This window comes from Ranitomeya imitator, chromosome 1, assembly GCF_032444005.1.
Source record: "Ranitomeya imitator isolate aRanImi1 chromosome 1, aRanImi1.pri, whole genome shotgun sequence".
NCBI classification, from domain to species: domain Eukaryota; kingdom Metazoa; phylum Chordata; class Amphibia; order Anura; family Dendrobatidae; genus Ranitomeya; species Ranitomeya imitator.
The window spans coordinates 37,273,209-37,297,700 of record NC_091282.1 but is presented as its reverse complement, the minus strand read 5'-3'; the positions used below and the strand labels follow the sequence as shown (position 1 = coordinate 37,297,700).

Sequence of the window (24,492 nt, the reverse complement as noted above, 5' to 3'; positions counted from 1 at the left end):
CACAGCTCGCCCCCTAGCGTCCTCCAGTGATAACACCACAGCGCGCCCCCTAGTGTCCTCCAGTGATAACACCACAGCTCGCCCCCTAGTGTCCTCCAGTGATAACACCACAGCTCGCCCCCTAGCGTCCTCCAGTGATAACACCACAGCGCGCCCCCTAGTGTCCTCCAGTGATAACACCACAGCTCGCCCCCTAGCGTCCTCCAGTGATAACACCACAGCGCGCCCCCTAGCGTCCCCTTGTGATAACGTCAATGCTCCGATATCAAATTCAAATTCAAATGAGCTTTATTGGCAGGACTAAGTACATGTTAGCATTGCCAAAGCATATGGTAAAAATACGGGGGTGGGGGAGGGGGGGCATATAGAGGTCCAGGGAATATCAAATTCCTTTTAGAGGATAGGGGATGTTTCCAGGGTGGGGTATAGGAGTCCATGACATATCGGGCTCTTTAGTCGGGGGATAGGGACGTGTCCAGTGTTGGGGTACGGGAGTCCATGACATATCAGGCTCCTCTTAGTCTGTGGCAGGCACTGACATATTCCGCTGCTACGGCCACTGCACTTTCCTCTTCCCCCAGTATTATCGGCAGTTTCTCTTCCTCCTCCTTGGAGGTGAAATCTGGGAGGAGATCAGACAGATATCATTGCCCGCCCTATGTGGCGGTTTCTACTCCCTAGTCACATGACTTGTGGTGACGTCACGCGGCCGCACGTCAGCAGAGCAGCAGAATGTGTGTGAGGAGCCGGACACGGCCATGAGTTCTATTGTGACTGCAACCATCCTTGCTATGGCCGCTTCCTGATTGGTCGTCGGGGACAGGCCTCCGTGTTTGGGGGCGTGTCTCTCCCTCTGATTGGCTCGTTCCCTCATTCGCCGTGTTAGGTTGTTCTCTCTGGGTGCCGGTTGCGTCAGCTGCCGGGTAGTCAGTGACAGGAATGGCGGAGAACGTGGCGGCCACAATGCAGAGCCTGAACCTGAGCAAGGTGAGCGGGGCTGGGGGGCGCACAGCGGGGTCTGTGTATGGGGGGGCCACATGTACTGGACATCCTGCGCTGCCATTGTGCTCTGCTGCCATTGTGCACTGCTCCCAGAGGTCACCGAGCAGGCGCTATAGTGAGGGGATGCGCAGCTGCAGTGTCCAGGACGGCCGGAGACCCCGGAGCTCTGCCCCCTGCTGTGTCCGTCACCCCCAGTGATTGATGCTGCACTGCGCATGTGCGACCACCGGTCCATGACGCTCGATCCCAGCGATCATACATGCACCACCTATCCTGGAGGGGACAGAACGCTTTATATTTTTCCGCTGACGTCTCCGTGCAATCGCTGGCAGGATGACGCGTAGTTCTGACGACACCGTTCACGTTCACTCATTTTCCCAGACTTGTAACTTTCCCATTTTTCCGTCATCGCTGGGCGAGGTCTCGTTCTCTGCGCCGAGCTCCTGTATTTATTGATACCATTTTGGGCTACATCGGACACCGTTCACTTTTTATTTAATTTTTATGGTGATTAAAAGAAATAGATGGAATTTAAGTGGTTAAACGGCAGCGATTGGCGTTTTCCTCCGGTCGCTGCTGTTAGAGGCAGATGCCGGCTGTAGCCCACAGCTGGCCCCTCTGTGTGCAGTGATCTGAGCTCGCTTCTTCCGTTCTCACCCCATCAGAAGGGAGTCGCTCCGTCCTCGCCTGATGACTCATATACAGTGTGGATTACACCAGATCTCCCCGCCCCAATGATCATTATCTACGGGCGTCACACTGTATTGTGCTGCTGATCCGTCACAGGTTCAAAACCTTAAAGTACAAACTGAAAAAAAAGTTTAATTTTCCAAATTATAGAAAAAAAAAAAAAGCACCCGAGATCCTAACAATGGTGAGCACGTGCCATGTACGGGGTGTTAGGACCTGGGAGCGTCTGGTGCTCCCCTCTTGTCTCTGTGGTCGCGCCGTCCCCTCCCCGCACTCCCCCCTCCTTTATTTTCAGTCTCTCGCACTTCCCGTTTCGCGCTTTCTTCCACTTTCAGCTGTTATAACTTATTATGACTATTTTGTATTTTTTCAGGCAAATTCAGAAGGCGGGAAACAGAAGGAAGGAGGAAAAAAGAAGAGCAAGGATGGATGTGGAGACGGGGGCCGCGCGGAGGTTAGGACGTATTACACATATTACAGGGGCTTCATTATAGGGGTTGTCTGGTTATCTCCTGGCTGTAGGATCGGGTACAACTTATAGATGGGTGAGTGTCCGACTTCAGGGACCCGCAGCAATAGGCAGAACGGGGCAGTTTTCTCCACTAGAACGGAGGGCAGTGCACATGGCCGTCCATCACTCACAGGGCGGCGATTACTGTTATTGGCTTTCCCGGCAGCACTGATGGAGCGGTGGTCGGGCGTGTGCGCTGCCTCTGCATTCCCCATTCTGCTGCCGATCAGTGCAGGTCCCAGCAGTCGGGCCGTCACCGATCCACAGGAGTGGTGATGACTTGTTTTCACTGGACAACCCCTTTAAATGGGAGTCCCCCACTCAGGACCACTCTGTTTACTGGACTGAGTGAAAAGGTAGTGGAAGTGGGCCCTCTTGAGGAGTTGTTGACTCGTTCTGGTGGGGGCGTTCTCTTGCACATGGAGGGTCTTCACCCGCTCTGGGGAGAGGGTGTCCTCTCTGTTTGTTGGTGTAGGGGGGTTGTTTCTCACTTTAGGCAAGGAGGGGTTCCTTCCTTTTGGGTGGTGATGGGTCCTCTCTCTCCCGCAGAGGGGTTTCACTTTTCAGAGAGGTGGTCTCTGCCTCTTGAGGGTGGGGAGGGTCTCTGCCTCTTGAGGGTGAGGGGTGTCTCTGCCCAGCGTAGCATGGCCAATCATTCATCTATATTCTGCTGGGGGTCCTGGTCTTCAGCCCTTCCCATCATGCCTCCCTGCAGGCAGAGCACAGTGCTGTGTCGTTCTGTGTAAATATTGGCATGGACTGTGCCCCTGTGAGTCGCTGCCAGGCAGAGGCGGGTACATTCCCGATAATCTCTGTGCCAGGTGAGCGGCTCAATTACAGGTTAACCCTTCTTCTACCATATCGGTAAAAAGATCAACGATTATGTTGTGACCTGAAATCAACACCGGCCTGTTCCAGATATTAACGCCCTGTAGGTGGCGCTATAATTCTAGGTTATATTTCCCCTGGTGATGCCGTATAGTACACACGGGCGTTATATATTCTACATCCTGACTTTTGTCTCCATCGTCAGCTCAATCCTTGGCCTGAATACATCAGCCAGCGGCTGGACATCTACAGTAAGCTGAAGGCCGAGCACGATGCCCTCCTGGCAGAGAAAGCCGCCAAAGCGAGCAAACCGATCAAGGTGACCCTGCCGGATGGGAAGCAAGTGGACGCCGAGTCGTGGAAGACCACGCCGTACCAAGTGGCTGCTGGGATCAGGTGAGGAGAGGACAGAACACGATGGGGGGCCCTGGGGGCTTTTATATAGAGCCGTCAGCCCTGGTATTTGCCCTAGACGCCTTTTTGGTGATGTTGACGTTTTGGCCGTTTTCAGCAATTGCCGTGGAGTGGCAACTGTCAGTCATGGAGAAAGACCCTCCAAACCCTCCGTCCTGCCCCAGAGACTGATGCTAGAAGTATAAACCTAAAGGGTTTTACCCATCTTGTCTTGCACATGTCTAGGATATGCCATCACTTAATGATTACTGGGGGGTCTGACCTCTGGGACCCCACTGATCCTGAGAATGAGGCGGACGTTGATGTTGTTTCCCCACCTTGTCCACTTCTGTGTTCACAGCTCCATTTAAGTGAATGACGCCAGGACCGCTGCCGTCAGGAGCCCAAACTTGAGATGTTGGGCACAAATTTTAGCTACTTTGATTTTTTTTTTTTTAATTTCCTGTTTACAATGTTTACTGTTCGGGCTAATTAGTTTTATAGATCAGACTTTTCTGAACTCGTCGATTATCACGTGTAATTTTTTTATTATCTTTATTTTTTCTTTATTTTTCACTGTATTTATTAGTCCCCTTAGGGGACTTTAACCTGCGATCATCTGCTCGCTATACACCAATACCACAGCAAAACTCAAGGTCTCCTATGAAGCCCGGCCACATGCTGGGTTCAAAGGAGCTCCGTAATAATAAGCACCAAGGTCTTCAGCAGATCCCCGGCAGACATAGACGCACATTGGAGACCCTTGATCACGTCATGGGCACATTAAATCTAAAAATCCAAGTCTCAGAAAATGGCGACACAAGCCTCATTTTACTTCACCAAGTTTGGTATCGCCATAAGCGTACCGACCTAGAGAATCCGTTTTTTTAAGGTAATTTTTACAATGCAATGAATGATGTAAGATCAAAACCCTAAACATCCTTATGCCGATTGCTTTGTCTCCTGCAGCCAGGGGTTGGCGGATAGCACAGTGATCGCCAAGGTGAACAACGTGGTCTGGGACCTTGACCGCCCCCTGGAGGAAGACTGTACACTTGCACTACTGAAATTTGATGATGAAGAAGCCCAAGCAGTAAGTGCTTGTCGTGGTTTGTGATGACTGACTGGTCGGTGTATTATCCTCGGGTGCCGCTGCACTCGGTGACTTTCTTCTCCTCTTCCTCCTGCAGGTTTACTGGCACTCGAGCGCGCACATTATGGGTGAAGCCATGGAGCGCGTGTATGGGGGCTGCCTGTGCTACGGGCCGCCTATAGAAAGTGGCTTTTATTACGACATGTTTCTTGAAGACGGGTGAGCCTCTCCTTATCAGCTCAGCATCCACTCACCATAGGTGTGTGCTAAGACAATTGGTGGGCCGGTTAGCAGATGTCCGGGGCCCGGCCTCATGCACCCGTGTTAGGGATGACTCTGGTCGCACCAGTTTGGTCTTTTTCTCACCGTTTTTGTGCTGCTGATGGAGCTGTCGCTGCCGAAATGTTCTAAGTCTTTTCTTCTCTTTTTCCTTCTCTCCCAGGGGGGTGTCCAGCAACGACTTCTCCAGCTTAGAAAACCTCTGCAAAAAGATAATGAAGGAGAAACAACCATTCGAAAGACTTGAAATTTCCAAAGAAACCCTGCTAGAAATGTTTAAGGTGAAGCCCCCGTCTCTCGTAACAGCCTCACATTCATCTACATTTCCATAAAACCACATCTAAAGCCGATCCGAAATCAAAACTCACAATATTTGACTCTAATTATTTTCCTGTTAACTCATTAAAATTTTCTTTCTCACTTTAGTATAACAAGTTTAAATGCCGGATCCTAAATGAAAAAGTGGACACCCCGACCACCACCGTGTACAGGTAATGACGACTCAGAACACACTTTTTTCCCTTCTCAGTCCCATAATCACCTTAAAGGGAATGTGGTGACAACTGCTCATTTCCCCACAGCGCCTCCACAGGAGGAGCACTGAGTAATTGCAGTGTTTCCATTACTATCAGTGTATTGCACGCGAGACTCGGGTCCTCCAGAGCAACAGACGCTATGTGTAGTTGATAGAACAGACTTTATAGTCATGGGCATATTTTTCTGGCATGGTCCTTGGAACTGGAAGTCACATGGATATGGCGTCCATGACTGCTGTGACCCTAAAAAGACCCAGCAGCGACTGTGGCTACTGCACTGTTTACACTCTGTACAGCTTTCAGGTTTGTTAACTGGTGTTTTCATTCATAGATGTGGCCCCTTAATAGATCTTTGCAGAGGACCCCACGTCAGACATACCGGCAAGATTAAAGCCTTCAAAATTCACAAGGTAACGAGTACGGGGTCCGTGCCCCCCCAATACAGACATACGCACATCCTCTATGTAGTACACTACACAGGACACATCCTCTATATACTGCACCACACGGGACACATCCTCTATATACTACACCACACGGGACACATCCTCTATATACTACACCACACGGGACACATCCTCTATATACTACACCACACGGGACACATCCTCTATATACTGCACCACACGGGACACATCCTCTATATACTGCACCACACGGGACACATCCTCTATATACTACACCACACGGGACACATCCTCTATATACTGCACCACACGGGACACATCCTCTATATACTGCACCACACGGGACACATCCTCTATATACTACACCACACGGGACACATCCTCTATATACTACACCACACGGGACACATCCTCTATATACTATACCACACGGGACACATCCTCTATATACTACACCACACGGGATACAACCTCTATATACTACATCACACAGGACACATCCTCTATATACTACACCACACGGGACACATCCTCTATATACTACACCACACGGGACACATCCTCTATATACTACATCACACAGGACACATCCTCTATATACTACACCACACGGGACACATCCTCTATATACTACACCACACGGGACACATCCTCTATATACTGCACCACACGGGACACATCCTCTATATACTGCACCACACGGGACACATCCTCTATATACTGCACCACACGGGACACATCCTCTATATACTGCACCACACGGGACACATCCTCTATATACTGCACCACACGGGACACATCCTCTATATACTACACCACACGGGACACATCCTCTATATACTACACCACACGGGACACATCCTCTATATACTGCACCACACGGGACACATCCTCTATATACTACACCACACGGGACACATCCTCTATATACTACACCACACGGGACACATCCTCTATATACTACACCACACATCCTCTATATACTACACCACACTGGACACATCCTCTATATACTGCACCACACTGGACACATCCTCTATATACTACACCACACTGGACACATCCTCTATATGCTACACCACACGGGACACATCCTCTATATACTACACCACACGGGACACATCCTCTATATACTACACCACACATCCTCTATATACTACACCACACTGGACACATCCTCTATATACTGCACCACACGGGACACATCCTCTATATACTACACCACACGGGACACATCCTCTATATACTACACCACACGGGACACATCCTCTATATACTACACCACACTGGACACATCCTCTATATACTACACCACACATCCTCTATATACTGCACCACACGGGACACATCCTCTATATACTACACCACACGGGACACATCCTCTATATACTACACCACACGGGACACCTCCTCTATATACTACACCACACGGGACACATCCTCTATATGCTACACCACACGGGACACATCCTCTATATACTACACCACACGGGACACATCCTCTATATGCTACACCACACGGGACACATCCTCTATATGCTACACCACACGGGACACATCCTCTATATACTACACCACACGGGACACATCCTCTATATACTACACCACACATCCTCTATATACTACACCACACTGGACACATCCTCTATATACTGCACCACACGGGACACATCCTCTATATACTACACCACACGGGACACATCCTCTATATACTACACCACACATCCTCTATATACTGCACCACACGGGACACATCCTCTATATACTACACCACACGGGACACATCCTCTATATACTACACCACACGGGACACATCCTCTATATACTACACCACACATCCTCTATATACTACACCACACAGGACACATCCTCTATATACTGCACCACATGGGACACATCCTCTATATACTACACCACACGGGACACATCCTCTATATACTACACCACACGGGACACATCCTCTATATACTACACCACACGGGACACATCCTCTATATACTACACCACACGGGACACATCCTCTATATACTACACCACACATCCTCTATATACTGCACCACACACGGGACACATCCTCTATATACTACACCACACATCCTCTATATACTGCACCACACGGGACACATCCTCTATATACTACACCACACGGGACACATCCTCTATATACTGCACCACACGGGACACATCCTCTATATACTACACCACACGGGACACATCCTCTATATACTGCACCACACGGGACACATCCTCTATATACTACACCACACGGGACACAGCCTCTATATACTACACCACACGGGACACATCCTCTATATACTACACCACACGGGACACATCCTCTATATACTGCACCACACGGGACACATCCTCTATATACTGCACCACACGGGACACATCCTCTATATACTGCACCACACGGGACACATCCTCTATATACTGCACCACACGGCCCACATCCTATATATACTACACCCCACTGGACACATCCTCTATATACTACACCACACGGGACACATCCTCTATATATCACATTTCTGGCTTATTTTCCTTATAGTTATATAAATTTCCTATATACCGTAGCCCTATGACATGATGTGACATATAAATGTATTATACGATGACGTTACTGTTCTATTATCATTATTCTTGGTGATTTCTGCTCTGGAGCACACTATCATCAGACTTCTCCTTATTTGCTGTTGATTAATTTGCAGAATTCCTCCACTTACTGGGAAGGGAAAGCTGATATGGAAACCTTACAAAGAATATATGGAATTTCTTTTCCTGATCCAAAAATGCTGAAAGAATGGGAAAAATTTCAAGAAGAAGCGAAAAATCGAGACCACAGGAAGATTGGGCGGGTGAGCGCTGATAAGTAGGATGTGGTGATGCGGCATCTTCGTATAATGTATTATATGTGCAAACTGTAAAGGACTGCGGAATAAGATGGCGCTATATAAAAATATAGATTATCTGTTTGACACAAGTATCGGGATTGGTTATACATTTGTAAGTTTGCAATTATTCTTGCTGTCATGCCATGTAGAAGACAGGACGACTTAACATAGGGCTTTGGTATTGTGATGTCTGTAAACATTCTGTCTATGAAAATTAATGAACTCGTACAGTAATCGCCATAACAAAAAGAACAGAATCGCCAGAAATTGGCTTTTTCAGCCATTTTTTTTATTTCCCTCCCATAAAAATATAAAATTTGCAATATATTCAGTTTTACCACACTTGGTATTTTTTTTTCAGTACATTGTATGGCAAAATTAATGGTGTCCTTCAAAATTACAACTTGTCGCGAAAATAAAATAAAAAATAAAATAACCCTTATACGGCCATGTTAGAGGAAAAATAAGTTATGGCTCCTGGAAAAATGGGAAGAAAAAAAGAAAACTTGTCCAATCATAAAAAAAAAAAAAGTTCAGGGATTTAATAGCTGGGATTGGTGTGATCTTCCATTTTTTGTATTTCTTTTCTGCTCTAATTCTTCCAAGAGCCATAACTTTTATTTAATGTTTCCATCAATATGGCCTTATGAGGGTTTGTTATTTGCGGGAAGGGTCATACTTCTGAACAACATCATTGATTTTACCATGTAGCGTGCTGCAAAATTGGGGGGGAAATTCCAAATGCGGTGAAATTACAGAAAAAGTAAAATTTCACAATTGTCTTTTATTTTTTTATTTACCATGTTCATTATATGGCAAAACTGACCTGGCAATAGAATTCTCCAATTTGTATGGGGAAAAAAATGGTTGCGTTTTTATTTCTCGGGCTCCGGGGCTGGGTGAGGGCTTACTTTTTGCTCCCTGAGCTGAGGGTTTTTTTTTTTTATACCATTTTGGGGTAGATCGCCTTTTATTGCAATGTTGCCGCTACCAAAAAATTTAATTCTGGCTAATTGATTTTTTTTTCTCATTATGCCGTTTACCAATCAGATTAATTTATTTTATATTTTGATAGATTGAACATTTCTGAACACGGCAAAACCAAATGTGTGGGTTTTTATTTTGTTTTTTTAATGGGGCAGAAGTGAGATGATGTGAACTTTTTATTTTTTTTTACTTCATACTGTATTTAATAGCCCCCTAAAGAAACTTGAAGCTGCGATCGTCCAATCCTCTGCGCTGTGCTGAGGCCAAGGGCCGGTGTTCACAGGAGGGTCATAGACCCCTGGCTCATGACAACCCATCAGCGCCATGATCACGTGACAGGGCCGCCGATGGACGGCATGTATGATGCCCTACCGGCACGTCGGCAACCGTTAGATGCTGTTGTCAGTGATTGACAACGAGATTTAACTAGTTAACAGCCAGTGCTGGATCTTGAATCCACCCTTGGCTGTTGGAGGCACGTGATGTCTGATTAAATCAGCTATCAACTACGGGGAAAGATCCCGGCTCAGCACTGGAGCCCGTATCAAAGGCAGGGACACCCGCTGATGACGTAAATATACATTATCGATCGTGATGGGGTTAATTGATGCAAACATGTTGGCCGAGATGTAAAATAGCGACAAGGTGTAGAATAGCGCTTGTAATGTCGGCTGCAAAGTGCAATGACTATTGTGTGTCTGCTCCAATCTAGGATCAGGAGCTGTTCTTCTTCCATGAGCTGAGCCCCGGAAGCTGCTTTTTTCTGCCGAAAGGATCCTTCATCTATAACCAGCTGATCGGCTTCATCCGGGTAAGGAGCAGGAGACACGCGTAGGTGTAATGTCTCAGGTCACACACTGAGCAGCCTGATTAGTCCCATAGGTACAGGTACATCCCTGTTAAAGGGGTGACCTGGGACTTTGCTTATCTTTTTGCATGGGATATGGGGGCTAAGAACTTACCGGCTGTCAACTAAATTCCTGTTCTGCCCTGTGACATCTCTCTCGGCGCTCCGGCTTCCTGTGACATCACGTTGACAGGGCAGTTCTATCTCTTACGCTCTGTTAACGACTTGGCATCACTGTCGACATCACGGTGATTGACAGCCGGCTCCCCCTCCCCCCACCTCTCAGCATTTTATATGTAAAGCACAATGACTTGGAAACCCTGAATTTGCGCATTACATGGCTGGTGTCAAAAGTTGCTTTTTTAATACAGGTTATTAGCAATTTCCCACCGGTTCATTCTTGGCCTGAAGAAACAATAAGCAAAGTCTAAGATAAACCCTTTAATCCTGAAATGTGCAGTATCACACGCCAGGGAAAATATCATGTCGCAGCTTTCTCCCTCTACGTAGGCGCCTCTGGGGCTCTCAGCACTGATTAGTCTCGGTTTAATGATGGGGAGCAGTTTTCTGGAGTTCCAGTCTTTCATTCCATTGATAGGTTGCAGTCAGCTTTCCCTAAGCTGATAACAGAGAGAATACCTCATCTTCAGATGCTCGGCAAAGAGATATGACGTAGACCTAAGGGCTAAGAATGTACCAGCTGATAACTACCTTCCTGTTCTGCCCCATGACATCTCTCTCCGACTTCCTGTGGCTTCACTTTGACAGAGCAGTTCTACACTCTATCAACGTCGTGGCGTCACTGCGGACATGATGATTGACAGCCGGCTCCTCCCTGCTGCCTCTCACCATTTTATATGCAAAGTGTAGAGAGATGGACAAGAGAGACTGAGGAGCTGTAAGCGAACAGCGCCATGTGAGGGACATAATGATAGTGAAAGTAAAAAGAATTGTATTAGCAGGAAACAAGAAGGAAGTACATGTTCCCCGGGGGAAGAGTTTTAGAGATGACACCAGGTCAAGTGACAGTTGTCGCAGGGACTAATTATAAAAGGCCTGGCCAGGCCAAGAAGAGAGAGTTGTCATCAGAACCTGCACCAGAGCAGGTCGTGTGGCTGCGAGGTGGGCTTACAGCCGCCATCACCACAGAAGTGTCTGAAAGCCGGAGGAAAGTCAAGTCCCTGCTCGGTCAAGGCCCAGACATTATGCGTCCCAGCCTGATAGTCAACTGAGGAGCCGGACAGCTGATCAGCCGGCGCGATCCAGGAAGCCGGGTTCCCTCTGCAGCTTATTCGGTAAGCGCTATAGCTGTCAGAATAAGCAGGGACCTGAGCAAATTCACTTAACTCTAGTCTATACTCATCAGCCTAAAATGAAAACGATCACCAGAAGACTAGACCCTGTCTTCTGTGCAGAACGTCCCGGTGCGGAGATGGGTAGTCATGGTGGGGTCGGGGGCGCAGGTCACATGCACATGTCGCGGAGTTACTGACTTTATCTCTAATTTTGATCCTCTTCTTGTATTTTTATCTTTTTGCTTCCACTTGTAGCAAGAGTACAGGAAACGTGGCTTCCAGGAGGTGGTCACCCCCAACGTGTACAACAGCAAACTGTGGCAGACATCCGGGCACTGGCAGCACTACAGCGAGAACATGTTTTCTTTTGAAGTGGAGAAGGAGATTTTTGCTCTGAAGCCCATGAATTGCCCCGGGCACTGGTAGGAGACCACAACCAGATCCGATGATCTGAAATATTAAGGGCTTAAGGTACCGTCACACTTAGCGACGCTGCAGCGATACCGACAACGATCCGGATCGCTGCAGCGTCGCTGTTTGGTCGCTGGAGAGCTGTCACACAGACCGCTCTCCAGCGACCAACGATCCCGAGGTCCCCAGTAACCAGGGTAAACATCGGGTAACTAAGCGCAGGGCCGCGCTTAGTAACCCGATGTTTACCCTGGTTACCAGCGTAAAAAAACAAACAGTACATACTTACATTCAGCTGTCTGTCCCTTGCCGTCTGGTCCCTGCACTGACTGCTGGCCGCAAAGTGAAAGTGAAAGCACAGCACAGCGGTGAGTCACACAGTGGTGACTCACTGCTGTGGCTGTGCTCTGCTTTCACTACGGCCAGCAGTCAAGGCAGGAACCAGACAGCAAGGGACAGACAGCTGAATGTAAGTATGTACTGTTTGTTTTTTTACGCTGGTAACCAGGGTAAACATCGGGTTACTAAGCGCGGCCCTGCGCTTAGTTACCCGATGTTTACCCTGGTTACCAGTGAAGACATCGCTGAATCGGTGTCACACACGCCGATTCAGCGATGTCTACGGGGAGTCCAGCGACGAAATAAAGTTCTGGACTTTCTTCCCCGACCAGCGATCTCCCAGCAGGGGCCTGATCGCTGCTGCCTGTCACACTGGACGATATCGCTAGCGAGGACGCTGCAACGTCACGGATCGCTAGCGATATCGTCTAGTGTGACAGTACCTTTACTTCTTATATCTGTCCCCACAAGGGGCTTGTAAGGGTGACGGGATGTTGGTATCACACAGGTGGATCTGTTACCTAGAGTGCACTGGTTTTTTTTTGTGGTTTTTTTTGTTTTTTTTAGGCACAACTGCATTCGGGAAGGCAGGACGGGATGGCAAAAGGAAGGGTTCTTTTTTTTCATTTAGGCACCCGATCAGTGGCTCAGTCGGGGTTACTGTCCCAACCCTCTCAAATTGGGGTTTGGGTGTATGCGTCTACAGGGCCATAGACTGTGTCACAACTCAGCTGTCAGGTGACCCAGGTCCAGGGGCACCTTCCCTGTCCCTAACAGTTGGGGGTGCTCTATTGCCCAGGATACTTCTTGAGGTGAAGATGCCAGGGCCTCCTTCCTTGCCTCATCTTCTGAATTAGCCCTCCGTCTGTTCTCGTCCCCCACCTCCCCACCCAGGGAACAGGGGAGCAACCGTGCATCACAGTACACGGTTATATTTGAGAAATATAATGTCATACCGATCAGATGTGTCATACTAATTGCTATAAGTATGCATTGTATGTATTCACACTATGACTGATATTGGAGTTCTGTAACTTCACAATTTCCTCCTGGAAATCTCCGGTTGTAGTTTGATGTTTGACCACCGGCCGCGCTCCTGGCGGGAGCTTCCCCTGAGGATGGCCGACTTCGGGGTCCTTCACCGCAACGAGCTGTCCGGTGCCCTCACAGGACTGACCCGAGTCCGTCGCTTCCAGCAGGACGATGCCCACATATTCTGTGCCATGGAGCAGGTACGAGTGCTCGCAATTCACATGTATTCCCCAATCCTGGGTCATATGGGTTCTCTGAGGTCAGAGTTTTGTGCCAATCACCTCGGGGGGCTGCACAATAACTGATAATCGCTGGAAAGGCAATGTGAGGCTCCAGTCTCTGTGGAAGCTAAAGCAGAAAGTGACTTAACCAGCAGCGATGTGGCCCCAGTAGTGATGGCCATGGAGCCCCCTGATGTGGGGCCCCCAATATGGGGCTGTTTGCCTATTTTGGTTCCAATAGGGTTAATAATAATATGTGCCCTATGATACGTTCGGGTCACTCCCCGGTGATGTCTTTCATCATTCAGGATAGGTCGGTGCAGATTCTCCTGAGGTTCCCGATGATGAGAGAAAATGTGCAGATTTATCCTGATATTTTTCTGCCCCGGAGACAATAACTTGCCGCTCGCCTTATAATTGCAGATAGAGGAGGAGATCATGAGCTGCCTGCACTTCCTGCGCGCCGTCTACGACGTCTTTGGCTTCACCTTCAAGCTGAACCTCTCCACGAGGCCCGAGAAGTTTCTGGGTGACATTGAAGTCTGGAATCAGGCGGAGAAGGTGAGGAGATGGGGGCAGCGACTGGCTGGCTCCATCTAGACTGATGGGACCACACACTGACAGGTTCCATGTGGGCTGATGGGGGGGCAGCGACTGATGGGCTCCATGTAGGATGATGGAAGGCAGCGACTGACGGGCTCCAGGTAGGTCAATGGGAACCGTACATTAAGCCATATGCACACATGGCTGTGCAGGATATACATAATGTATATTTTTGGCGCCTTCTATTGAGAGGCTGTTATTATATCCCAATATATTTAGTTGCATCCTGTATAGATTCCCTCCAAAGACAGCGCCACACTCGTCCACAGGTTGTGTCTGGTACCGCAGCTCTATTAAAGTGAATGGGACTGTGCTGTAATACCACACATAACCTGTGGATACATGAGGCGCTGTTATGGAAAGAAAGCCGCCATGTTTTTGTAAGTGTGGACAACCCCTCGAACTCTGTTTTAATACTTTTTGCAGCAACTTGAAAACAGTCTGAATGAATTCGGAGAGAAGTGGGTGCTGAATCCGGGCGATGGTGCCTTCTATGGACCAAAGGTTGGTGGATTTCTACAACAATATAGTTTTTACATAATATATTTTTTACATAAGCTGTAAGAAGCCCCTGAGCTCCACCTATTGGTGGCTGAAGACAGACGGTGGCCAAGCAGTGGATTTTGCGCTCAAAAAGATTTTTCCAATATCTAATCTGTATCTTCTCCCTTTCAGTTTCATTCCGTTGCTTCTCGTTTTTCTGTGTGCAGATGAGAATAAGGATGATCCTTCTATAATGTGACAGCCTGTGACAGCTATTAAGTCTCTTAGCTTTTTTTTTTACAAGCTAAACCCTTCCTGATCACTTAACCGCTCCTCGTTGGACATACTTTGCAGTCCGCTCACCATCCTGGTAGCTTTTCTCTGAACTTGTTCCAGTTTTTCAATGTATTTTTTTTAAATATGGTGCCCAGAACTAGACACTGTTCCAGATGAAGCCTGACCAAGGAGGAGTAGAGGGGGATAATGACTTCACGTTATCTAGACTCTATGCTTCTCTTAATACATCCTAGAACTATGTTTGCTTTTTTTGCTGCTGCATCACACTGTTGACTCATGTGCAATCTGTGATCTATTAGTATACCCAAGTGTTTTTCACACGTGATGTTGCTTCGTTCTATTCCTCCCGTTCTGTAGATGTAATTTTTGTTTTTCTTGCCCAGATGTACAATCTTGTATTTTTTCCTGTTAAATACTCTTCGATCAGTCACTGCCCATTGTTCAAGCGTATCTAGATCCTTCTGAATCCTTTCTGTCTTCTCAAGTATTTATCCCTCCTAGCTTTGCATCATCTACAAATTTGATTAGTTTACCTTCAGTTCCCTTAACTAGATCATTTATAAAAATGTTGACCATCACTGGAGCAAGGACAAAGCCTTGTGGTCCCCACTTGAAGCACTCTTCCAATTGGATGTGCAACCATTTTTTACCACGGAGTGTGATCACTGAGGCAGTTATGAATCCACCTAACCATAGCCTTGTCAATCCCATACTTGGTCATTTTTTTATTACGGATTGTATGAGATACTATATCAAATCCTTTTCCCTGATCCACCTAGTCAGTGATTCCATCATAGAAGGAAATTAGATTAGTCTGTTTGCTACAAACCCATGCTGGCTCTGGTTAATTACTGTATTCTTATCCAAGTACTTAGATACATGCTGTTTAATAACTTCTTCAAATATCTTTCCTGGTATAGAAGTAAGGCTCACTGGCCTGTAATTTCCTGGCTCTGTCTTCTTTCCTTTTTTGAAGATCGGCACAACACTTGCCCTTCTCCAGTCCTCTGGGACTTTTCCTGTTTTCCAGGATTTTTCAAAGATTCTGGCTAGGGGTTCTGCAATTTCCTCGGTTAACTCTTTCTGTACTCTAGGATGTATTTCATCAGGACCAGGAGATATAAATTCATGTAAATTAAGGCCCCGTCACACTAAGCGACGCTGCAGCGATACCGACAACAATGCCGATCGCTGCAGCGTCGCTGTTTGGTCGCTGGAGAGCTGTCACACAGACAGCTCTCCAGCGACCAACGATCCCGAGGTCCCCGGTAACCAGGGTAAACATCGGGTTACTAAGCGCAGGGCCGCGCTTAGTAACCCGATGTTTACCATGGTTACCAGCGTAAACGTTAAAAAAACAAACACTACATACTTACCTTCAGCTGTCTGTCCTCCGGCGCTCTGCTTTCCTCTGCACTGTCAGCGCCGGTCAGCCGGAAAGCAGAGCGGTGACGTCACCGCTGTGCTTTCCGGCTGACCGGCGCTGACACAGGATGCAGGAGGAGTGCAGAGAAGCACAGCGCCGGGGACAGACAGCTGAAGGTAAGTATGTAGTGTTTGTTTTTTTAACGTTTACGCTGGTAACCAGGGTAAACATCGGGTTACTAAGCGCGGCCCTGCGCTTAGTAACCCGATGTTTACCCTGGTTACCAGTGAAGACATCGCTGAATCGGCGTCACACATGCCGATCCAGCGATATCAGCAGGGAGTCCAGCGACGAAATAAAGTTCTGGACTTTCTGCAGCGACCAACGATCTTCCAGCAGGGGCCTGATCGTTGGTCGCTGTCACACACGATTTCCTTAACGATATCGTTATGTGTGAAGGTACCTTTAGCTAAGTGTTCCCTGACCATCTGTTTATGGATAGAGTGGATTTTTTTTATTCCTTCGATGGCGCCATGAAGATCAGTTGGTGTTGCGTTTACTTTCTTAAGAGAACACAGATGCAAAATAGAAATGTAAAAGTTCACCCTCTCAACATCATTTTTGACCACTTCACCCTTTTCACCCTGTAAAAATCCTATAGCATCTTTGACTTTTCTTTTTCCTTTGACATATTCCTGAAATCCTTTTTTGCTGCTTTTGGTCTCCCTTGCAAGAGTCACTTTATTACTGGCTTTAGCTCTTCTAACTCTTGCCCTGCATTCCCTGCAGACAGCATTAATATACATTTAATTTTTGCTTTTTAACAAGTTCTGTGTTCATCCATCCTGGTCTCTTTAAATGCTTCCAATTGTTCCTTCTTTTCGGGATTGTTACTTATTGTGCAGTGAGAATTTCATTTAGGAAAATCTCCCATCCTTCTTGGACATTTCTGTCCTTTAGAACATTCGGCCATTAGACCTTTCCTACCCTCTTTCTCAGTTCCTTAAAATCTGCCTTTCTGAAGTCCAACCTTAAAGCCTGATTTCTTGCTGGTCTTCCTCATCTTGTAGAAGTCTCAACCCACAGTACAGAGCCATTTATACCGTGGACACAGGACGAACCCGAGAGATCACAGCCAGAGCTCCTCTCTGATGACGCAGCCATATGGCGGCTTGTGTTCTCTCCTGGATGAGTTGTGTTCTTTAATGGCACAAATAATGTGATGAATAACTTTTATGTGTTTGACGGTGGGACAAAATGACAATTCTGCAGATGAATTCTGGTATTTGTTTTTACGGCATTCACAATACAGTATAAATAATAATGTGTTTTGTTATGGAGACACTAAACGCACTTTTTATTTTTTATTGTAGAACAAAACATTTTTTTATTAAATTCTAAACCCCCATTTTTTCACATTCATTATAAAACTGCAAAAGAGCTTTTTTAAAATAAATAAATAAAAAATTAAAGTATGGCTCAGAGTTTGCAGGTGACCCCCTGTCGAAGCCAGAGAAGAGATCTCGTGCCGCTCTGGGGAAGCAGTGATATGACGGCAGTAAGGGCTTCGCCCCGCAGCGTTCCTTCCCATCTGTAAGACCGGACATTAATACTAATTCTGATTTCCAGATTGACATCCAGATTAAAGACGCCATCGGCCGGTACCACCAGTGCGCCACCATCCAGCTGGACTTCCAGCTCCCCATCAGATTCAACCTCTCTTATGTCAGGTCAGTGGGGGGCAGTGCCTGCATATAGGGGGGCACAGGTCAGCGCGTCGCCTCCTGTTCTAACATCGCCTTTCATTTTTTCTGTAGCCCGGACGGCGACGACAAGAAGCGGCCGGTCATCATCCACCGCGCCATCCTTGGGTCCGTGGAACGGATGATCGCTATTTTAACTGAGAATTATGGAGGGAAATGGTAAAGTTTGGGTCTGTCTCGTCTGTCATGTATCACAGAGGCGATAAAGGGGCGCTCTAGGACATAGGTCGTGATATGTGAGGGCTCGGGGACCACAGCGTGTTCAGGGTGTATTTACATGAAGCTATCGAATTGTAGTTGTATCTTTTGATTTATTTTTATAAAAATGGCGCACGGACGCCCCAGAAATGTCTGTTTTGCATTAAAAAAAATTGCAATATTTTGATCGCCAGGATGGCGCTTTCTGATGCCACAGCTCTGCTATATTCACAGTTGCAGTACCAAGCATAGCCACACTGGTATGGATGGCGCTGTGCCTGTGGAAACAAATAATGAAGATGCTTCAAACTAATAAGTGAAAAAGATGACAAAATGCTGCAAACTTACAACATGCACATTTTTGAGCATTTTCATAGCAAACACACTAAAATAAACACATCTTGACAACAACTCGTAAAATCACCTCTGGTTGTATATCCAGGAGCAGCGCTGTACATACAGGGGTGGACATGTCAGATTCTGCCGCTTGTCTCCATTTGCTGGTGTAGTACCAGGCATAGCCACATTTATACGTATGGCGCTGTGCCCAGATAACACTGCAGCTGATAGGGGGTCTCCTCGGGGTGGTCTGGTCATACATTGGTCTGTATGGACGTCCTCTTAAAGGACACTTACCACCTAGAGTCTGGCAGCTCTGGTGGATCGTGACATCACTGCCTGGCTGCTGTGATCTGATTGGCTGCTGGAAACATCAATGTCACTTTCTAGTAGAACTTTTTTACATTGATCTAAAAAATATCAATAAGTAGAAACTATTTAATTATCAAAATGAGTCAAGGAGGTGAAAGTGGCCAGAAGAAGAGCGAGAACCTCACCACGTCCTAAGTGTGCGATATCCAGTCCTTACTGACACCAAGGAGATGCAGAGTTACATACAGATCTACAGACTATTGGAAGCCATCCTCCCGCCCGCTGATTTCTGCTCTTCTGTCCTCCAGGCCTCTCTGGATTTCCCCTCAGCAGGTAATGGTGGTGCCCGTGGGGCCGACGTGTGACGACTACGCCCAGAAGGTGAGGGCCAGCGACGAGTATTTCATTACTGAGGACTTCTCTTTCCTGGGGCTGCTGGTGCCCAGATAATGTGTGATTTAGATCTGTAATCCGGTGCTGCCTCCAGAAGAAGCCGCCTGATCCACTGATCGCTGATCTGCCGGTCAGTGATGGCACCATTGTAAGAGTACATCTTCATAAGGCAGCGAATCTCACCGGCACCGTCAGGTCTCCACACACATCTAATGGTGCAGTGTCCACGAGTCCATGCGGTTCTCACCTGCACCATCAGGTCTCCGCACACTCCTCTAATGGTGCAGTGTCCGCGAGTCCATGCGGTTCTCACCAGCACCATCAGGTCTCCGCACACTCATCTAATGGTGCAGTGTCCACGAATCCATGTGGTTCTCACCGGCACCATCAGGTCTCCGCACATTCCTCTAATGGTGCACTCTCCGCAAGTCCATGCAGTTTTCACTGACACCATCAGGTCTCCGCACACATCTAATGGTGCAGTGTCCGCGAGTCCACGCTCTGAGACTGGGTCATTATATGGAGGGCATGCATGCTATCTGGAGGGCAGGGGGGCTGTGTTAGATTATTACATGGAGGTGATTGGATGTGATCGGGTGGTCGGACCCTCGAGCTTCGCCTTATTTCTTGTATGATTCTTCGCAGGTGAGGGAGCAGTTCCACCACGCCGGCTTTATGGCAGACGTTGACCTCGACCACGGCTCTACCCTGAATAAGAAGATCAGGAACGCCCAGCTCGCCCAGTACAACTTCATTCTTGGTAAGAGGAATGCTCCTTGTTCTCCCCATAGGAGCTCGTTGTAGTGATGGTCAGATCCATGACACGGCGGTCGATGGTGAGTGGTGATGGCCGCACTCTTCATCATCACTTTCCTCATGGACTATTAGTGGGCGGCAGCGCTGTACAGTATGAGGCTGCTGAGCCGCCATTATTTTGGGTGGTCTCCGTGTTTCCTCTATAGCACAGGGGCAGGAAACCCAAATCTGATATATAAGGACCCCAACAATTACTTGCTGTGACATGGGGGTAAGAGATATACACAGTAAGTATTTCTGCACCTCCTGGCAGGAAAAACGCAGCGTACAATATGTGTGGGTTTGATGCTTGCTTTTTTTTTTTTTTACTTGCGTTTTTGATGCAGATTTTTCCCCACTCATTAGTGTGAACGTTGAAAGAATTGAAAATCTGCAGGTCACAAATAAGCACCGTGCGCTGAGACCTCAGGATTCGTTCACCCTTCAGGTTTTCTGACAAATCTGTGCAGAAAAAAAAGCAACAAATCTGCTTTGTGTGCACAGACGTTCCGGATACATCCTCGGCACTCCCCCACTATGGTAATATTAGTAGTGTGGAAGGTACATGTAATATAGGGATGGAGACTATGGAGCTTATTAGCAACGAGCATCACACCCTCACACTTACCTATTGCCGTCCTTGTTACTTGCCGTCCTGGAGGAATCCCAACTGTGCAGATCCTCCATGGCGGAAGCTTATGTGCAGATTACTGCAGCCTTACAGAAATCCTCAGTCCATCACTAGGCCGATTCCCTAAGGACAGGAGCTGAGAAACCCCGATCTTGGTAAATATTTCATAAGACCTGGACAGCACTGAGATCTCTGCAGAAGAATAAGAAATGGCTGATGTGAGCAGGTGGGACGCACTGTCACTAATATCTCATAATGGAAGAAGCACCGTGATGATGTATCTACAGTGAAACACAAAGCAGATTGGTTGGATGAGGAGAAGGAGGAGTTGAAGAATCAATCTGACATGAGTATCAGCAGAGGATGTTAAGAATCACTCTCACAAAAAGAATCAGAGGAAGATGTGAAGAATCCATTCTGATGAGAGAATCCGAAGAGGATGTTAATAATTGTCCAGAAACGGAGGCGAATGTGAAGAATAGAAAGGAACAGAGCAGGACAATGAATTATTTTGAAGAAAGAGCCGAGAGGAGGATATTCAGAACGATTCTGATGAAATGATCAGGGGAGACTGAAAAGAATACGGTAGTTCTGATTAGAGGAGGATGTGAAGAATTGATGGTATGAAAGAGGTCAGAGGAGTCTCATGATTTGCTGCGGTTCTGAAGTCAAATGTGAAGTCTGAGGACAAATGATACTAGATGGGGGGGCTCTCATTAAGTGGTCGTCCAGGACTGCTCCGCAGAGGGGCTGTAGACCCAAAACAAGTATTTTAAATTAGTCTATTTACAGAATTGCATGCTGGGTGTTGCTGAATGGAGAGCAGTGCAGTCGGGTAAAGCAATGAGGACAAGGTCTGCAGTAGCAATGAGTACATCTTTTATACTGATTTTCCGCGATTGAGCAATACAACAAACCACTTATTTTTTAACGTATAGTTTAACTGCTATTGCAGAGCAGAGAGAGGCATGCTGGGAGCTGTAGTTTTCCCCCAGCTGCAGATTCCCAGGATGAATCATGTATATAGTGAAGATGGTGGCCTTTCCACACTTCTACTCCACTGATTTGTAACCTGTGCCTCTTACAATCTACAACTCCCTGCAAATTTCTAGGTAATGCTGGGAGTCGTAGTTTTGCAACATGATGAAAACCACTGCAATAGTGTGAATGGTGGCTGCAGTAACACATACCGGCCTTAGAAGGCAGAACGTCCCTCCAGGACTGGGGATATCAGATGGGTGAGGGGGTCTGACGTGCAGAGCTCCGTGGGGGCCGGATGTTCCCAGGGTATAGCGCCATACTCCGTGTAGTGGACGTTCTCTGTACTGCAGCTAAGCCCCTACTCAAGTGACCGGGAATCGAGCTGCAGTACCGATAATGACCACAACACATTGAGCTGCGCTGTTCCCTGAGTTCTACAATCATCTGCCATCAGATAACATGGCGGATATACTGTAGGTCATCAGTATCACAGGTGGGGACAACCCCTTAAATTTGTGACTCTCATTTCAGTGCTCGGAGAAAAGGAGAAGACCAGCGGGACGGTGAACATCCGCACCAGAGATAACAAGGTGCACGGCGAGCGCACGGTGGAGGAGACGATCACCAGACTCCTCCAGCTGAGAGAATCCCGATCCAAGAATTCAGAAGAAGAGTTTTAATATCCATTGTTCTTAAAGGGCCGCCGCCACCATCGCCGAGCACAGGTCTGAAATGAAACCATCGTCCATGAGCCAAAAAAAACAAAAAACCTCTGAAGTTCGATCTCGCGCTCAATAAATGTCCTCTCAGGGCACGGGGGGGTTTGATCCTGGGGGTTTCCTGCTGTCATAGTTTCTGAAGGGGGGTTTATATTATATTTAGATGGGTCTTCTGTCTTTTCTATCGGCTCTCTGCGTTCTCTGCATAGTTTTGTCCCGGCCGTCGGCTCCCGTAGACTCTGCTTTGATGAAAACGACTGGAAGCTGCACGAACAACGGTCCAATGTTACATCAGATAGAACAAATAATCCGTGGGGAGACGGTTGGGTCTCCGAGTAATGCCACGTGTAATAAACCGAGAAACGCGTCCGTGTGTCCTGACACATGTAATAAACCGAGAAATGCTGCGTCTGTGTGTCCAGCCACCTGTACTACACCGAGAAACGCTACGTCCGTGTCTCCTGCCACGTGTACTACACCGAGAAACGCTACGTCCGTGTCTCCTGCCACGTGTACTACACCGAGAAACGCTACGTCCGTGTCTCCTGCCACGTGTACTACACCGAGAAACGCTACGTCCGTGTCTCCTGCCACGTGTACTACACCGAGAAACGCTACGTCCGTGTCTCCTGCCACGTGTACTACACCGAGAAACGCTACGTCCGTGTCTCCTGCCACGTGTACTACACCGAGAAACGCTACGTCCGTGTCCAGCCACGTGTACTACACCGAGAAACGCTACGTCCGTGTCTCCTGCCACGTGTACTACACCGAGAAACGCTACCTCCGTGTCCAGCCACGTGTACTACACCGAGAAACGCTGCGTCCGTGTCCAGCCACGTGTACTACACCGAGAAACGCTACGTCCGTGTCTCCAGCCACGTGTACTACACCGAGAAACGCTGCGTCCGTGTGTCCAGCCACGTGTACTACACCGAGAAATGCTGCGTCCGTGTGTCCAGCCACGTGTACTACACCGAGAAACGCTGCGTCCGTGTCCAGCCACGTGTACTACACCTAGAAACGTGTCCGTGTGTCCAGCCACGTGTACTACACCGAGAAACGCGTCCGTGTGTCCAGCCACGTGTACTACACCGAGAAAAGCTGCGTCCGTGTGTTCTGCCTCAATGAAGGGATGTCAATGTTCTATAAAAGATGCCATAAACAGAAAGAAAATGTCAGTGTCGTCCAATGGAGCAATTTTATGGGGAAGCGTCCGGCTCCAGATCTAATAAAGTTTTGTACTGCCGTGTGCTGTGCTCTGTATGGGTTGGTTGCAAATAGTACAGACATAATATAAATAGCATAGGTGCAATGGTCGCTTGAGTAGAAGGTAGGGCAGGTAATGACAGCTGTGGCCTAGATAAGGCGGCATCGGACATAGTACACACTCTTGATTTATTTATGGATGCTCCAGTTTTCAATGCAAATTAATGGTGAAAAAAAAGCCAAGCAAGAGGAGGATTAGTGCGCGCCACTGTGTGTAGGAAAGCGCGCCGCCCTGTGTAAATATTGACAGTATTTGAATGAAGATGGAAAGATTCTGGAAGAAAGAGAGGTTAAGTAATTTAGTTAGGCAGTGGCAGCTGGGGAGAAGGACTGGAGGAGATGTGAGGGAATAGGGTCACTGGTGCAGGTTGTAGAACGAGAAAAAGAGCCTGGTCACGTCTTCCATAACAGGTTTAAAGGTGGAAAGTGAGCTTGAGGTGCAGGAGGGATGGTCCCTCGGTTCTTAGAGAATTGTGCAAAAATGTCTTGAAGGATAGGGTTGATTTTATCTAGGAAATATGTGGCCAGATAGTAAGTGCTGAGGTTGGTGACCAGGACCTGTACTTTAGAGCTCA

General features: G+C 47.6%; 1 protein-coding gene across 1 annotated transcript; it reads left to right on the top strand.

Annotated features, from left to right (window-relative positions):
* Positions 1-700: 700 nt before the first annotated feature.
* On the top strand, positions 701-23,898 carry TARS1 (threonyl-tRNA synthetase 1). The gene is made up of 19 exons (XM_069745985.1): positions 701-987; positions 2,066-2,146; positions 3,237-3,427; positions 4,394-4,517; positions 4,615-4,736; positions 4,960-5,077; positions 5,223-5,287; positions 5,664-5,742; positions 8,454-8,600; positions 10,336-10,434; positions 12,021-12,187; positions 13,585-13,747; positions 14,192-14,329; positions 14,798-14,875; positions 18,147-18,247; positions 18,335-18,439; positions 19,438-19,510; positions 20,168-20,282; positions 22,461-23,898. The coding sequence occupies exons 1-19, from the start codon at positions 940-942 to the stop codon at positions 22,607-22,609; spliced, it is 2,163 nt and encodes a 720-aa protein (XP_069602086.1). The 5' UTR covers positions 701-939; the 3' UTR covers positions 22,610-23,898.
* The last annotated feature ends 594 nt before the right edge of the window (positions 23,899-24,492 follow it).

What these genes read in the sequence shown, in the direction of transcription:
- TARS1 (XM_069745985.1), top strand. Translation starts at nt 940, where the DNA reads ATGGCGGAGAACGTGGCGGCCACAATGCAGAGCCTGAACCTGAGCAAG. An exon ending in GACATGTTTCTTGAAGACGG is followed by an intron (nt 4,737 to 4,959) that starts GTGAGCCTCTCC and finishes CTTCTCTCCCAG; the next exon opens with GGGGGTGTCCAGCAACGACT. An exon ending in CCCTGCTAGAAATGTTTAAG is followed by an intron (nt 5,078 to 5,222) that starts GTGAAGCCCCCG and finishes TTCTCACTTTAG; the next exon opens with TATAACAAGTTTAAATGCCG.